Here is a 17,127-nt window from a genome sequence, read left to right on the forward strand (position 1 = left end):
TGTTTTTGTGTGTTTTTGGTAGGCATAAAAGCAGTGTTGGCATAAGATGGAGTTTCGAATTTGCATTATGGTTAAGACAGATATCCCTTTTTTAATTTAAAAATATTCAAGCAGTCTTGTTTCGAAGAAATTGGTTCCCTCCCCCTGCTATTAGTCTAGCTTCATTCAACTCCAAATATGGCATGTTTCTTAGACTGCCTATGTATTAGCAAGAAACTATTCACTGAACATTGTTAGTGCAATTTTACCTTTATTTTTCTTCTTAAATATTGTGTTATTTACATTCCCATGCCTTTATTTTAGTGTCCAGTTTATTTTTATACATCTTTTAAATGTGCACTTAGGAATCCTTCAAGTGCAACTTTGACCCTGCTGATATAGTTACAAAAAAATACTAATGACTCATCTGAACAATATGGGCAAATTTATACACATTTCACCATTCTGATTATCTTCTTTTATAAAGAGATCTCCTTGTTTCACGCCCTGCAAAAAAAGTATTACAAATGTTAGCTTTCATTTTTACAAAATCTCTCTAGCTGTACACTCATAAAGCTTTAATTTTTAGCAATTCATGTTTTCATAGACATTGATTTACTAAACGATTTATCTATAATTCATAGCCTACAGCTATGTTCTGTAAGAAATACATCTATTTTTCCCAGATAAAGGAGACCAGCTAAATGGCATGCCACTTCTGTAAAACCTATTAATTCAACTGATCTACTTTATTGGACTATCAAATTTTTTTTCAGTCTTTGCAATTTTTCAGATGTGGTTGAGTTGTAGTAAACCCCAGCCAGCATAGAAAATAGGAATAAATTATAGGAACAATAGTGCCTGGGGACCCGTCCTATAGGTAAGTAACCTAAACACAGTGCATATATAAGGCTATTACAATTATAATACTTATTCTAAAAATCGAAGAGCGAAATAGCAGAGTTCCTATAGTTTGCCCTAAAAAGTTATCTCTTTCTTTCTGTACAGTCCTCCTACACATTAATCAGGCCTTAGAAAAGGTGGTTCTGGACTTTTTATTGAAAATACAATTTTTTCAAGCTCTGTCACTACCAAGGTATATTGAGGCTAAAATGAATGGCAGCTTGGGGCAATTCAAATAGTTTCAAACATGTGGTATAGACTTCCTAATATACAATTTCAGAATAAGCTTGGTTCAGGAGGAGGACTGCATGTATTAATGCACATAACCAAATCTCCATTCATAGAAAGCTTATAGAAGTTCCACAGAGACCAAGTTTTATCCCATCTGGCCTTTAGGAGTATGGTGACATTTTGCCATGTTTTGTGCTTTTCCAAGGCCATTTTCTCATTGCTGAAGCCTTTCTTAAAACAGGATGTGACCTTGTTGCAAAAATGGCCACTACCATGCTCACAATGCCTCCAACTCCACAGAAGCAGAGTGAAAAGCCACCTACATTTCCAGAAGCTATTTAGTAGAGGTGTGCAATTCAGTTAAACCCCAATCCATTTTTGGTGTCCCAAATTCAGTGCCCTCCAGTCCGTTTTTCAGGAGCTTTCCAAAATCGGGCAAAAATTGGTTTTTTGATCCAGTAGTTAAAAGATCTGTTTTTGGTCCAGGGAGATCCGGCCTGTTGGTGGCAATGGGGGAACTTCCCAGGCTTCCCTTTCAGTCATTTTTAGAGCATCAGTCTTAAGAAACCACTTTTTCTGGGATTGTTTCTCATATCCTTCAACTAGACCTGGGTTAAGGAATCAAACTTAGGAAACCACCCTTTCTGCGATCCTTTCTCCTTATATCCTTCAATAACACCTGGGTTTAAGGCATCAGATTTAAGAAACCACCCTTTCTGGGGTCCTTTCTTACATCTTTCAGTAAGACCTGGGTTTAAGGTATCAGACTTAAAAAAACCACCTTTTCTGGCACAATTTCTCCTCAACACCCTTTCAATGAAGCTGAGTTAAAGCACCCTTTGTAAACACTTATTTCAGTGGGAGCCACACCACCTGAAGGAGCATTAAGCTATTCTTAAAAAATATATGAATTACCTCCTCATTTTATGGCAGCTTTAGAAATGGCCAGATACCTGTACCCCACATTTGAAGCTTGCTTCGTATGAAGGGCACCATCAGTGACAGTTTCGTAAGGGTGTAGAAAGTAAACGCTTATTTTTTGCTATTTGAGTCAAAAAGCAAGGCAAGAGATGCAGAAGATCTGCGATCAGCACTAAGAAATTAGCTCACCAGCGAACTGGAGTACGATCTGTCTCTGTTAGAAGCCAGCTCACAACAGAAAAATGGAGGCCCAGCTTGGCTAAAAGACATGTCATGTCTTTTTTCAGTTCTGATTGGCTCAACACGCAGGGCTCATAGAGAAACCTCTCCGCGCTCCACGTGTAGCCAAATGAAACCAAGAGTAGCTGTGGTTGGCAGCCGCATGGTCTATTGTGGCAAAAACAAATGCTGGTGGCACCTGTGCCATTACGACTGGCTGAAAAAGCAGAACCAGCCAGAGCCAATGTTAAAAAACGGATCTGTGGACAGCCCTATTATTTAGAGTGTTTGGGGGCATTCAAGACTGATTTTGTTTTCTCAAGGTTGCCTATGTCTCTGGGTTTGTGGGCCAGGCAATTCAGCTCTCTACCGTCTGACAATTGCCCATCCTTGGCCTTATATACTGAAGGTAGCTCAGTGTACAGCTGAGCACCAGCAATACTCTGAATTCAGTCACAACTTGAAGCTTGAGTCATGAAGTGGTACCATGACTGTTTGAGGCTTGCTCCAGTCACCTAGTACACTTACCCTTGCGATGGGATGTTTTTGGCTTCTCCCATTCTTGAACGTCTTCTTCATCACGTCTTGTATTTCTACGTTTATGTGGAGGTTTATGCACCCCTTTCTTCTTTGGTGAATCTACTACATGCCAATTGTCTGCAGCAACAGGTCGTACTTCTGCAGTCAAGAGATCCAATTTTTATTAAAACAAGTCAGACAACTCTGTCAAGTTAGGACTCTCTCTTCTCCCTAAATTCACTTTAATGTTTTAAAATTGACTAGTTTGTTAGCAAATTCATGCACAATAAAGTCTGACAAAATAACCCACTCTGTAATTTAGAGTTCCCATGCGTCAAAAATACTGAAAAACACACAACAGTAACTATAAGTTGGTGCAACTAATTGTTTTTTAGAATACTGAGAGGTTATTGTGACCAGTTGGTTCAAAATGGTGTAGGCATCAGTCACACAGACATCAGTCATGTCAGTAGCCAGAGAATCATGAGTGGTTGCTGACCTGTTCATTTTACGTTTAGTGTCAAATCTAATTTGCATGCAATGTTCCCTTTACAGTCTTTGCTTTTGATACATTTAGACCAGGCATGGACAAACTTTGGCCCTTTAGGTGTTTCGGACTTCAACTCCTACAATTTCTAACAGCCTCCCAGCTGTTAGGAATTGTGGGAGTTGAAGTCCAGAACACCTGGAGGGTCAAAGTTTATCCATGCCTGATTTAGACTGACTCTTTGCCATTGAATTTTCCCTCCCCTGGAAAGCAAACCCACAATGAAATAAAATCACTACAAGACCAGAAGAAAGCAGTCAATGTCACACTTGATTACTGCATTTAAATGTGCTATTCTTGTTCATTAGATTAAGAGGAAAATTGCATACCCTTCTCTCTGCTTTTGGCTGTGGTTGAGGGACCACTGTGCACTAGGCTTGCAAACTTGGGCCTTGCACCACTTTTCATCCAGTAGTCATCAGCTATAAGACTTTTTATCCAGTAGTCATCATCCATGATCCTTCTTTCTTCTTCTTGTAATCTTTCTGGTCAAGACATAAAGAGATAGAATCTTTCTCAGTCACTATATAATTACTGTTTCACTAAACACAAATGCATCCCCACACTCAGACTTATTAGAAAGATTAGTTAACCAAGCACACTCATTGAATGTAGTCTACCACTACCAAACAATTTCCTTGCAATTCAGACCATACCATTTCAAGCTTCACACATCTCTAATTTATTATTTTCCTTCCCACCTCAACCACCAATTTAACAGAAGAGTCTGGTGATCCATAGAGTTGCAGAAATACTGTTGCAAGCTGTGCCATTTGCAATGTGATTTGGAAACAGAAGCCAGAAAATGAATTTATTTTAAGTTAGTTTCTGGGAAGACTTCCAGTATGGCACTAATTTGAAATGGCATTAATATGCACAAAATGACAAAAATAAAAATGGGGAGAAACTGCTAGAGTTATGTATATGATCAACTGTGAACTTAGGCATGATAAGGAACTAACAGTAAAAAGTAATTCTCATGTAAGACCACTTATAAATAAAAATATATATGTTTTTTCTTTAAGGTATGATACTTTTATAGCTTTTATTTCCTTCGCTCTCTGATTTTTTAACACCCTCTATATGTGAAAAAAAATATGTGTGTTACTCTAAATGTTTCTTTTATACTCCATATACTTTGTTACTTACCTGAATATCGTATCAAATTTCGTCTGGGTTCAAACATTTCTAGCTGGTTTGCTGTAGGCCTCTTCAGGCAGAAGTTGAAATCACCACAGAGTTCCTCATCTTGCTTTCGCTCCTTCTTCAATTTAGTAGCCACTCCTGACATTTTCACTTTTTCTTGTAATGGGAAATTAAGAGCATGCACTGGCACAACATTTTTAGGGACTCTCCAGAACACCTTCTGGCCATTCGTCCAGTAGAGGCTACTTTTACTAGGGTTCAAACTTCCATAAGGTGCAGCTTCTTGAATCAAGTATTCCTTCCCTTCTTCCTCCTCATCTTCCTCATCTTCTTCTTCATCCTCCTCTGGTTCCTTTACCCAGTATTCTTCAGAGTCGTCAGCTTCTGATGGAGACAAGCTCTTAGAAGATTTTTTCTTGTGAGGATAGAGCTGCCTACTGCTAGAAGACTTGAAGATATTGTCTAACTTTTTAGTTCGACTTGAGAGCTCCTTAGCCTTGACTCTTGAACATTTTTTCAAATTCTGGCTATAGCCAATATTGGCTTTCTCATGCCCTTCCACTTCCTCATCTTCGTTGAGGGAGCCCCCACTTTTAATTCTCTCTCTCCCCAAGCCCTCTGTGCTTTTCTTGAAGGTACACATACTCTTCTGAAGCATGTAGTCAGGGACAAAATAAGACATGGGTGCATTGTCAATTGATGAATCTTCTTCAACAGAAGACATCTCGTCAGAGGTAACACTGAGTATACTTGGGTGCTTTCTTCGGGACATATATTTTTCATAGTTAAAGTTAGTATCCATACTATCCAAGCAAGCCAACCAGCTCTCAGAAGGAACGTATTTCTCTGACTCATTACACCACATACTTGATTCTGAAGTTGCCCAGTCTTTATTGGTTACATCACCATTTTCATTCAATTTCTTCGGGAAACAGGAATCATTTGTTATTTCCATGCCAGATGGAAATAGCTCCCTTTGTTGAACAAGATTTGACACATCTGGAGGAGCTCTTGAACTCCTCAACCTCTTTAAGCCAGAGGGTCGTTTGGACATTAGCACATCTTGCTTTGTTTGTGACTGGTCAGGTCTGGCCGATTCAGACAGTTGCATTGTTCTAGCTTCATCTACAGGAGAGCTTACTCTATAATTTGTAGTTCCCTGTTTTTCTGAATCCAGCTTTGCTTTGTATTGAGTCTCTTCTTCCTGTATATCTTCGAGAGTCTTTTCCTCCTCTGGGTAAGAAATACTTGGCACCAATTGTCCCTGTTCAGGAGACCCATACACTACTTCTTCACAAGAGCTCAGAGCAAACACATCTCTTTGCACTACATTCTCTTTCTTTGCCACATCATACAAAGGGATTGTTTCTTTGACGGACTTCCATAGTTGAATGGATGGTGCACCATCATTGGCATACTCTATTCTTACTTCCTCTTTCTCAAAGGCGTAGCCTGGTGGAGGAAGGCTTCGAAACTGTACAGAACTCGAAGAGCTCTTGGTAAAGTCCCTGTCTGAAACAGGAGTAGATACAATCCTCTCTGGTGTTTCTAAAGAACTTTCACTTCCTTTTCCAGCAGTAGATGGGACACAGGCCATATTTCCAGCATCACAACCTTTTGTTTCTATACTGTGATCCTGATGTTTTCTTGCTTTACTTTCAGTCTGTCTAACATCAGTCTGTGTTTCTTTTGTTTCTGTTCGTTTCCCAGGGCCGTAATGCCTGAAACGTGTGGCCTGATAAAACATGGGCGAGGGCGGGTGACCATTAAAATAAGGTCTCCTGTTAACTCTCACGTGCATGGGATGCTGTGGGACTATGTATCCAGGATACTCATGGAAAGGAACAGAATATAATGGGAAATACGGATTACCGCTTCTTATACCTGTAAAGAACAGAAACACATGTTTTTCTCCCAATAGAACCATTCCTGCCCCTGTTCCCATAGAATAGACATTGCTTTATAACAGAGAACCCCAATAGTTCATTATCATCTTGAACAAATGATTTGCACACATGATCCTGCAAACCAGAATTTATAAGTAAAACATTTCTTCCTACAGCATGCCAGAGACACTATGAGCAACTTTATGGCCTTGCAATTCAAGCACAATACCACATTAATGTTATAAAACTGAGGCAGTCAATTCCCTATCACCCGGTTGGCTCCTGCAGAATTCTGGGAAATGTAGTTTAGGGTGGGGCTTTTGGAATTCTCAGATAAAGGAGTCCATAGCTTCCTTAAACTAAATTTCTCAGAAGGCTAAAGGAGCGAATCAGGTGAATGCAAAACGGAGGACCTTTGCTTTGTAATGCTAATGTGCTATCGTCTCTAGTAATAATAAGAGGTCAAAAGATTGCTGCTGACATCTCCATTCTATTGCTGTTGTTCATTGCTTCCAAAAACAGGTAGTAGACTACAATTCCCATTATTCCTAGCCACTTTTCCCAATTGTATGATATGACGGGTGTTGTAGCCTCATAATACCTGAAAGGCCACCTTGCACTACACAGCTATAGCTGAGGGACACTTCCAGCCTCATCACACCAGAGCATAGATCCACTTTAAATCCGATTTCTGCCTCTTGCAGAATTCTGGGGTTTGTAATTTAGTGAGGCTCAGGACCTGCTTGGCTGAGCAGTTTAAGACCTATCTCTAAACTACAAGTCCCAGAATTCTGCAGGAGGCAGAAAGTGGATTTATTCGGTTATCGTGTCAGAAGCAAATTGAAAATACAATTATAATGCATTTTTAAAACAACAAAGTTAAAAACTAGGCATTATGCTAAATTTCCTTTGTGGGTGAATGCTTTAGTGCAGTAGTTCTCAGCCTGTGGGTCCACAGATGTTTTGGATTACAACTCCCAGAAATCCCAGTCAGTTTACCAGCTGTTAGGATTTCTGGGAGTTGAAGGCCAAATCATCTGGGGACCCACAGGTTGAGAACCACTGCTCTAGTGTGATGAGCTCTAGGCTGACTTTGATGCAAGAAGATCTAAATAAAGTTTGCTCCTATCTCAAAGAAAGACTGCAGAATCAGTCCTTTGCAGAAAAGTGTAATGCAAAGTTTCTCTGCACCTTTTCAATGCACTCAAATAATTGATTTGACTGTTTGCTGCTCAGATAAACTTCTACAACTTAGGAAGTAGTCTAGTTCAGAGCTTCTTAAACTGTGTTCTTGACCTCAAATGGGGTCCCCTTTTCTGAATGTTGGGTCATGAAAGGCTTCCTCCCATCCCCACTTGCCGCAAAGTAGGAGCAGCGGTGGCCGATGTTATCAAAGAAAAAGCCAAGCTGGTAAGGGAAAGGAACCGGGCCAAGTGGTAGCTGATTATGTGGAAGGATGAAGAAGAAAAAAACCACCCAGCAAGAGAGGAAGAGGAGGGATGAGATAAAGGAGATATGTAGGGGTGAAGTAGGAGGAACCCTGCTAGCCATTCCAGGCATTTACTGGCCTTCCTTCTCCCCAACTACACCCTTGATTTTTTTGTTATTATTTTAAGGATTGCACTTTGTTCTTCCTGAAGAGTTTGGTTTGCAATAGGATGAGCCTCTGAATCCATGAATTCAACCATTCACAGCTGGAACACCTAAAAATCTATATCTGTCTCAAGCCTTTGCCATTTTATATAAGGGACATAATTTTATTACACTCTTGTATATCATGGGATTTGAGCATTCATGGATTTTGGTATCCACTGCTGGTCCTGGAACCAAACCCCAGCAAATACTGAAGGCTACTATATTTTACTTAAGGAGTTTGATTTATTATTATGTACAGTAGAGTCTCACTTATCCAAGCTAAACGGGCCGGCAGAAGCTTGGATAAGCAAATATCTTGGATAATAAGGAGGGATTAAGGAAAGGCCTATTAAACATCAAATTAGGTTATGATTTTACAAATTAAGCACCAAAACATCATGTTATACAACAAATTTGACAGAAAAAGTAGTTCAATACGTAGTAATGTTATGTTGTAATTACTGTATTTACGAATTTAGCACCAAAATATCACGATATATTGAAAACATTGACTTCAAAAATGGCTTGGATTATCCAGAAGCTTGGATAAGGGAGGCTTGGATAAGTGAGACTCTACTGTACTTAGAACTTAGGCATGCCGTATGGTACAAGTGGTCCTCCGTATCCATGGATTTAACCACCCAGTAGTCAAAACAAGTTTGATTTGTGTACTAATTTTATTTACCTATATACCTGGAGTCACATAAAAAAAAATTGGGTTGCAAGCTGAAAACATTTAAGAAGCCCTGGACTAGTTTAAAGACACATGAATATTATGGATGCTGTCTTCTCTTGTGGCTAACTGCAGTCATTCAGGCTGTAAAAACAGCCCTGAACAGATCTGTTTGAATACATGATAAACTGATGCCAACTGTTAAGAGTATGCACATTAACCACCACAATTGCAACTGAACCTATTTTAGGTATGTTTAGTAAAGTCACCAAGATGTATTTCAAAATACTTATATTGAGAAAGTGAGTGAAATACACACATACAATATATGTAGCCCCCTGATAACATCTCAGATAACTTCAATGAAGCATCCTTTAACAGTAAACTTCATTCATTAAAAAATTGCTATCATACACCTGCTAAGGAAAAAAATCCTTGCCAGGAGATCTGATAATGCCACATGCAAACATGCAGTCATATAGAACTGCAAAATACATTTTGTAGAGAACTGTCAATTATAAAATAAGGAAGGGAAATACTAGGTATGAGACCCCCATCTTGAAAATGAATGGAAAGCCCACACAGGGTATCTTCTTGCAAGGTGTGCAGTTGACCCAGAAATTCTCATCAACCGTATATTGCTTTGCCTTACCTGCTGTAGAGATGCCATATGGGTTGTACACAGGGCCAAGGAGCCATGGGTTAGAGAAGCGCTGTTGTGCTGTTGCATGTGTATAAAAAAAGGGTCTTTGGTTTGTGGAGTAAGGCCCACTTTCAGAGGCAGCAGGAGTGTTCATTTTCTAGGCCACAAAAACAGAAACAACTGACATTAAGCAAACATTCCTTTTAAAAACAACAACACATACTATCACCAAGCTATTTGACAGCTTAGGCAAGCCAAGGGTTTCCTGTAGAGCAGTGGTTCTCAACCTGTGGGTCCCCAGATGTGTTGGCCTTCAACTCCCAGAAATCCTAACAGCTGGTAAACTGGCTGGGATTTCTAGGAGTTGTAGGCAAAAACACCTGGGGACTCACAGGGTGAGAACCACTGCTGTAGAGGCATTGATCTCTAGCGAGTTTTCTTTACCTTCATTTGATCAATGGAGAACCACTGGAGAGATTTGGGATAGAGTTCTCTTTGCAGTTCTATGTGGCTTTTAAGACTTGAACAGCCTCATGAAACAAATAAAAATACCCGCTAATATTTTGTTAATATCTCTCCAGATTCCTATGATGTTCAGATAACAGATATACCATATATACTCAAGTAGAAGCCGACCTGAATATAAGCCGAGGCACCTAATTTTACCACAAAAAACTGGGAAAACATTGACTCCAGTATAAGCCGAGGGTGGTAAATTTCAGAAATAAAAATAGATACCAATAAAATTACATTAATTGAGGCATCAGTAGGTTAAATGTTTTTTTTAATATTTACATAAAGCTCAAATTTAAGATAAGACTGTCCAACTCTGATCAAATCATGATTCTCATCTTCTTCAATGTAAATGTGCTTATGTATCCTTTTAATAATAATAGAGTAAAATAATACATGTAATAAAATAATAATAATAGAGTAAAATAATACAATTAATAATAAATAGAGTAAAATAATAAATGCAATAATAATAAGATCAGAGTGAATAAATGTATTAATAATAATAATAGAGTAAAATAAATGTAATAGTAGCAACAATAATAGAGAAACAATAATAAATGTAATAATACCAATAATAATAGAGAAACATAATAAATGTACCATATATTCTCGAGTATAAGCTGACCCAAATATAAGCCAACCAGGACCCTCACCCGAGTATAAGCTGAGGGGGGCTTTTTCAGTGTTAAAAAAGGGCTGAAAAACTAGGCTTATACTCGATTATATACAGTAATTTCTTTTTTGTTTAGCAGTTGATTAAGGGATACCTCAACTAAGAGATTTTGAGGAAGCATTATCTAAACCACCACTGCCCTGTGGTTATTTCACAAACATCAATACAGATACACAAGCAAACACCTCTTTCTATTCTGCAAGGCATAGCTCAGTCAACTACATCCATTTAATTATGTTGTGTGGATGGCTGAAAGCCAATGAATAGCAGGTGCTATAGGCTTTATTCAAAACAGACAAAACTACCTCCGAGTATACCTTGACTAAGAAAACCCCTATGGAATTCATGGGGGTCTCCATACGATGACTTGAAAGCACAAACACACATTATTTTCTTAGTATGTAATAAAAATATCAACAGAACAAGGCAGCTTGTAATCTTAATCAAGGAAACATTCCATACTTATTGTGTGCAACCTATATAAATTGTGATTTTTTAAAAGCTCAAGCTCACATATGTTTATTCAGAATTAATTCTGAATAAATTCTAGAGGAAAAACTCTTGGGGAGACATACAGTGAATACTACAAAATAAAATTTTGATAGTTGCCTATCACCAAGATAAGTACTTCATAACAAACTTACAACAGGATATATGACTACCTTCTTCACTACTCAGACTAGTGTTCTCACCTTGTATTACTCACTATGGTTACTTCTGAGACTGAGAATTAACAGAAAGCAAATCCTTTGTATCAGCTACCCACAGAACAACTAATTAAGCATAGGCAATTGGATCTACAGTTTAGGGCTAGTGTAAGGATTAAAAAACTAAGATTATGCAGGCATAAAAAGCAGATGGTACATTTTCAAAGGGAATAAAAATGTACAGACCTCTTCTGGAAGCAAAGGACAGTCAGAGAATACAGAGCCTTTTTGACAATCAGCTAGCCTCAACGAATTGCCCAGAGCCTCCTGTCTGAAATCCTCACCTTTTTCCCACACCCTTTCATAACCTGTTTTATCTACACCTTCAACATATATTTAATCCCCCAACTCAAGCTCTAGGAAGCTAAGTCATTTCCCCCCCCTACTGTACTTGTCCCCAAACCAAAGGTCCATGCTGCTGCTGCCGCCTCTAAAGACAGCCCAGCAGAAAACTATCAGAAGAGGCTTCCCGTCTTTCTTAAGGGGAAGTCTTTTCCACAAACACCTGAAGCACATCAGGTCCTTCCCAACCAAGCAGGCAAATAACAGAGAACAGTTGGGTCTTAAACAAACTTAATGGTGCTTAAGACAATTGATTTTAAGGTGTCTAGATCCAACTTACTCTGCATAATACAGTCACAGTCTCTCAGCTTTTAAAGTTCAAATGCCACAGCAGCAGAATCACTGAAATCAATTTTCCTTGATGCTCAAGGCATTGATTCTGCAAATATTTAAAACCACACCTCATTCATTTTCATCACCTCCAAGCCACACTTACTCAGAAGACGGTGGAGTCAGGTGTGTCCAAACCTCCCTAAGATCATACCCAGATTCTCAAGACTCAGGAATGTCCCATTATTCCTCTTAATAAGCGAAGAACCACATTGGTCCTGTACTCACTTAGTCCCAATGACTCAATTAGGGCAGAGATATCAAACTCATTTTCATTGAGCCTTATGGTTGCCTTCAAAGGGCCATTGAATTAATGGTTACAGAGGGCCAACTATGTTTTTTTTTTAACATAGTAGTTCGTGCTCTTTAGTTTTTGCCTAATTTAGGTCCCCAAGGTATTGAACAGCAACCCCCATCACTTTTGTTTATCTACCATGTAGACTGGGGATGATAGGAATTGAAAAACAACCATACTTGTGGCTCTGAAGTTTGGAAAAGGTTAAAGGACATATTAAAGTCAGGCTTCATATCCACAAGATTTTCATCGAAATTCAAACCTCATTATCCTGAATAAATAGAACAAACTGCAGCCTTCCAGGTGTTCCTGTATCACAACTCCCATCAGCTGTGGTAGTCTGGCATCTGGAAGGGCACATAAAAAACATGATGGGACGAATTTGGTCTGTGGGCCTTGAGCTCGACACATATGAAACAGGGTCTCTTTTTTGGTTGTAAGACAAAGAAGATGGTAACTGTTAATATTTGAAGTGTTTTGGACTGTAGGTAGTACTGTAATCCCTTATGTTAGAATGTTAGAATGGGAGCTGCAGCCCAAAATATCTGGAGAACCAACTGTTTACCATCATCTGCTGTAAAACTACAGTAGCAAACAATAAATATACATTGAGTTCATATGTATCATCCAAACATTTAACATTTCAAAAAAATATTTAGAATGTTTAAATGCTTTATACATTTTACTGAAATATTGCTCACAGCTAATGCATTGTTATTCCCATGTTTATAGCTGGAAGCCTGAGGTTAAGAGATAGCAAATTGCTTAAGGAGCTCACCAACAACACAGTGCAAAAATCCCAAAGATTTCAATTAGAGTTCCAAGCTTTGAAGATCCAGTTACGTTAAGCCTATGCTGTCTACACTTGATGGCAGTAACAGGGACGAGCATCTTTAAGCACCAATGTCAATTCCCAGAAGCCACAGCCAGCATAGAATGTGGAAGATTGATTAAAAAACATTTGGAGGTATCAAACTTTCTTGACTCAATTTTCTTGACTTTGGTCCATGGAACTATTTGCAAGTAAGTACCCACAGGACTGAATTATAGCATCTTTACCCATTTTGATTATCTCATTATCTTCCAACCGTTAACCTACCTTCTTTAAATGTATGATAAGATTTGTGTAGAAATTGGAAATTTTAAAAACACCTATTCATTCAGATAAACTTATACTGGGATAAACTGGGTTAATGGGTACAGTAAAGTCTCGCTTATCCAACCTTCACTCATCCAACGTTCTGTATTATCCAATGAATTCTGCCTTTTAGTAGTCGATGTTTTTGTAGTCAGTGTTTTCAATACATTGCAATGTTTTGGTGCTAAATTTGTAAATATAGTAATTACTACATAATGTTATGGTGTATTGAAACTGCTTTTTGTTGATTTGTTGTAAAACATGATATTTTGGTGCTTAATTTGTAAAATCATAATGTAATTTGACATTTTTCAGTAACTAATATAAAAAAGGTTTCTATGATGCTAAAAAGTGTTTTCCCCTTTATCTAAACTAAAATAGAAAAATAGAAAAGTGGATGTAGATTGAATTAAAGCAAATAAGATAGAGAAATTAAGAAAAGAATGAAGGAAAGTGCTGCCTAACACTTCCTACCCTCTTTCGTCTGTCTTCTTCATAATAAATGTATAATTCTTATCCTATATCTTATTTTCAGGATCCCTTGAATATCATTGGGAATCTTGTTATTATCACTACTTTCCTCTCTCTTGATATTCCTACATATCTATAGTACTGACTTACTCTATTATTAAAAAACCCCAGTATTTTTATTTCCTTTGCTTCTTTTGAGAAATCAATGAAAGGCTGCCAATTTTCTTTAACTTTGGGAGGGTCTGGCAATTGTATAAAGCATAGTCAATTTGTTCACCTCCACCAGGTCCATCATTTTTGTATCTTGTTATATTTTTGTTGTTTATGTTTTGTCCCTTTTTGTCTATGAACTTTTATTAGCCCCTAGAGAAAGCCATTAAATATTACTAAGTTGGGCTAACATGAAGAACAAAACAATCTTTTTCATCACTCTAAAACTGTGTCTCCTCTCTGCATCCCTTCTATTGGGTATTGGAAATCCTCATTGCTTTTTGAGGTATCCAGGACAAATCCTGTCTCTGCTGATGCCATTAAATTCCAACTGTAATTACTTGCAGCTTGGTACTTACGGTAAGCATACACACAGAAGGTATGTTCCTGGTTGGGAAATTAAGATAAATCTTAGCTAAAGGGGCTATTCTCAGGTCAAAGTGAAATGAAGAATTATGTATTATTTTAATCTATTTGGGGAGATGGGATAAAAATATTTAATCTAGTCTACTTTGCTCTAGCCACAAAATTGATGCAGAGCAGAATGGATGGAAAGGAGGAAGAATTAAGTAAAAATACACAAACACCATTTCACTCAAGGGTCTCTGCAAGTTTAGCAACAAATCAATTAAGCCCACAAATTGTGGCACACTGTACTAGCTGAGCTGGATATTTTAAAACAGCCCTTTCCTGTGTAGCACAGCCCCCAAATGGAGAAATTGCACTTTCCTCTCCTGCCTAGAGATGACCTATGATCTGACAAGGAACGGCATACAGCTTTAAATATTTTGAATTTAATTGTATATGGGATATTTTCTACTTCTAAGCACATGGCAGGTAAATTATTTTAAAAGAACTCATGTGAAAGGTGCTAACTTTTTCTTTGTGAACATGAAGCCGAGATTCAGCTGCCCACCAAATACCAGATAAACACACAAACTGTGTTTGAAGGCAAAAGGAACAGAGATTTATTGCTTTCAGGCCTGAAAGGATGTCTGAAACAAAGTCTGCGCTCAAAAGGATCAGACATAAAGCATGTAGTACAGTACAAGACATTTTATTCTGTTTGACAACCATTAAAAGTCGACATTCCCTCCCCTGATTGGCCTGAAGTTGGCTCAGATTTTACCTGTATGCTGTTGAAGTCTGCCAGCCTCTGGATTCCCTCTGGAGATTGAAACTTCTGTTGATGGAATTAACATCGTCTCCTCCTGGTGGACCCATCTCACAGTCAGTGGGGATCTGGAGAAGCCCTGCAGGCACACACACAAACAGGATGTACTGTTTTAAGGTTTCCCAAAGCGCTGGACTGCATGCGTGCAGATACGATTCCCTGCCCCAGTGCAACTTATTTTTTAATACATATATGTGAGAGTTCCAAAAGAGTTATAACCATGTGGGTGTTACAAATGATTTTAAAGAAACAGAGATGAATAGTTTTGAAGAACGGAGCAAAACCCCTTTTGTTAGGGGATTTGTGGATAGGTTATTTGTCTGGGGTATGTGGGCATGCATTTCCTCTTTAATTATCTTTGGGTATTATTTTGGTGAAAGGTCAAGGAATTCCACCCCCTCCCCCCCAGAATGTGTAGTTTCTTGGCATCTGCGCTGGAAATGTTAGTATTTTGATATTGCAGATCATCATATAGTGTAAAAGTGAATGTATGTTTGTATGTGGCAGCTTTCTGATTGGCCGCCACTTTCACAGGCCGCTGTGACCACCAGGAATCACTTACATGGACCAAACTTGGCACACTTAACCCCCATGATGCACTTTACGGCCTGGTGCCGTTGGCGGGACGATGGCCCATTGGTGATGGGATTTGTAGTACTTTCAATTGCTACCACTCCCACAGGTCACTGCGACGCCCAGCAGTGACGGAACTGGACCAAATTTGGCCCCCAGAACCCCCATGAACCCCTTTCTGTCAGGGGGTGGATTGAGGGAGGATGGACCAAGTAGCTTCACTCACTTCTTCCTCTGAGAGTTGTAGTTCACACTTAAACAGACAGCACCGAACCCAGGCGACTTCGGATCTGGACCAAACTTTGTACACTGCCTCATCATGCCCAACTGTGCATCCAGGCAGGCTTTCGGGGTGATTGTCCTTTGGCTCTGGGAGTTGTAGTTCACCCTTATATAGACAGCACTGAACCCAGCCGACTACGGATCTGGACCAAACTTCGTACACTGCCTCATCATGCCCAACTGAGCATATAGACAGGGTTTCGGAGTGATTGTCCTTTAGCTCTGGGAGTTATAGTTCACCCTTATACGGACAGCACTGAACCCAGCCGACTATGGATCTGGACCAAACTTGGCACACTGCCTCATCATGCCCAACTGAGCATACAGACAGGGTTTCGGGGTGATTATCCTTTGCCTCTGGGAGTTATAGTTCACCCTTATACAGACAGCACTGAACCCAGCCGACTTCAGATCTGGACCAAACTTGCCACACAGGTTTCTCAAAAGACCCGGGCACCGCCTGGTCCCCAAGCTAGTATAATAATAAAATACACATGATTTGGAACTCAGGTTGAGACTCTCTTTCTGGGGGGTGTCAATTTTTCTACAACAGACAGACTGCTTCCTTATCTGTCTGGGATGTGGTATGCTACATTTTACTATGAGTTAATGACCCACACAACTGACTCTGGGGAGGCAAACCATAGGTAGTTGACTCACCTAATGTGTTGATTTCAATTGGCCCATTGCCATGTAAGCACCTGAAAAACAAAAGGCTTGTTCAATGTTATTTCCAAAATGACACTAGCCATTTCTGTATCTTTTTTTTTCTTTTGTGAAGGAAGACAGCTGCAATTTCTATCTGCCCAAGGGGTGTTTGTATTTACATAGCCAGCACATGGGTGCATCATGTTATAAATTTCATTGTATTTAAATGGGGTGATTAAGGGTGCATTTGTGAACTGGGCTATTAGCAAGGCTAATCTAGAATAATTTCAGAGAGTTACAGTCCTTCAGTATTGGTAAATATTGAATTAGAAGGAACTGGCCAGGCATTACAAGCCTAGGTAAAGGTGTTGTCGAAGGCTTTCATGGCCGGGATCACAGGGTTGTTGTATGTCTTTCGGGCTGTGTGGCCATGTTCCAGAAGCATTCTCTCCTGACGTTTCGCCCA

At 39.1% G+C, this 17,127-nt stretch overlaps 1 protein-coding gene across 3 annotated transcripts; it reads right to left on the reverse strand.

Moving 5' to 3' along the window:
• Nucleotides 1–230: 230 nt before the first annotated feature.
• LOC100554626 (uncharacterized) lies at nt 231–15,237 on the reverse strand. 3 transcript variants are annotated; one of them, XM_008112828.3, is made up of 7 exons: nt 15,114–15,237; nt 12,428–12,512; nt 9,312–9,459; nt 4,469–6,349; nt 3,649–3,804; nt 2,782–2,931; nt 231–486 (listed from the first exon to the last, which is right to left on the reverse strand). In XM_008112828.3, exons 1-7 carry the CDS (start codon nt 15,206–15,208, stop codon nt 449–451), a joined length of 2,553 nt encoding a protein of 850 aa, XP_008111035.1. In that variant the 5' UTR covers nt 15,209–15,237; the 3' UTR covers nt 231–448. The 3 variants fall into 3 exon arrangements, with proteins under 3 accessions (XP_008111035.1, XP_008111036.1, XP_003222296.1); XM_008112829.2 differs by lacking the exons at nt 12,428–12,512; nt 15,114–15,237 and adding an exon at nt 11,821–11,922; XM_003222248.4 differs by lacking the exons at nt 12,428–12,512; nt 15,114–15,237 and adding an exon at nt 11,385–11,748.
• Between the last annotated feature and the right edge of the window lie 1,890 nt (nt 15,238–17,127).

The sequence above is a fragment of the Anolis carolinensis genome, chromosome 6, assembly GCF_035594765.1.
Source record: "Anolis carolinensis isolate JA03-04 chromosome 6, rAnoCar3.1.pri, whole genome shotgun sequence".
NCBI lineage: Eukaryota > Metazoa > Chordata > Lepidosauria > Squamata > Dactyloidae > Anolis > Anolis carolinensis.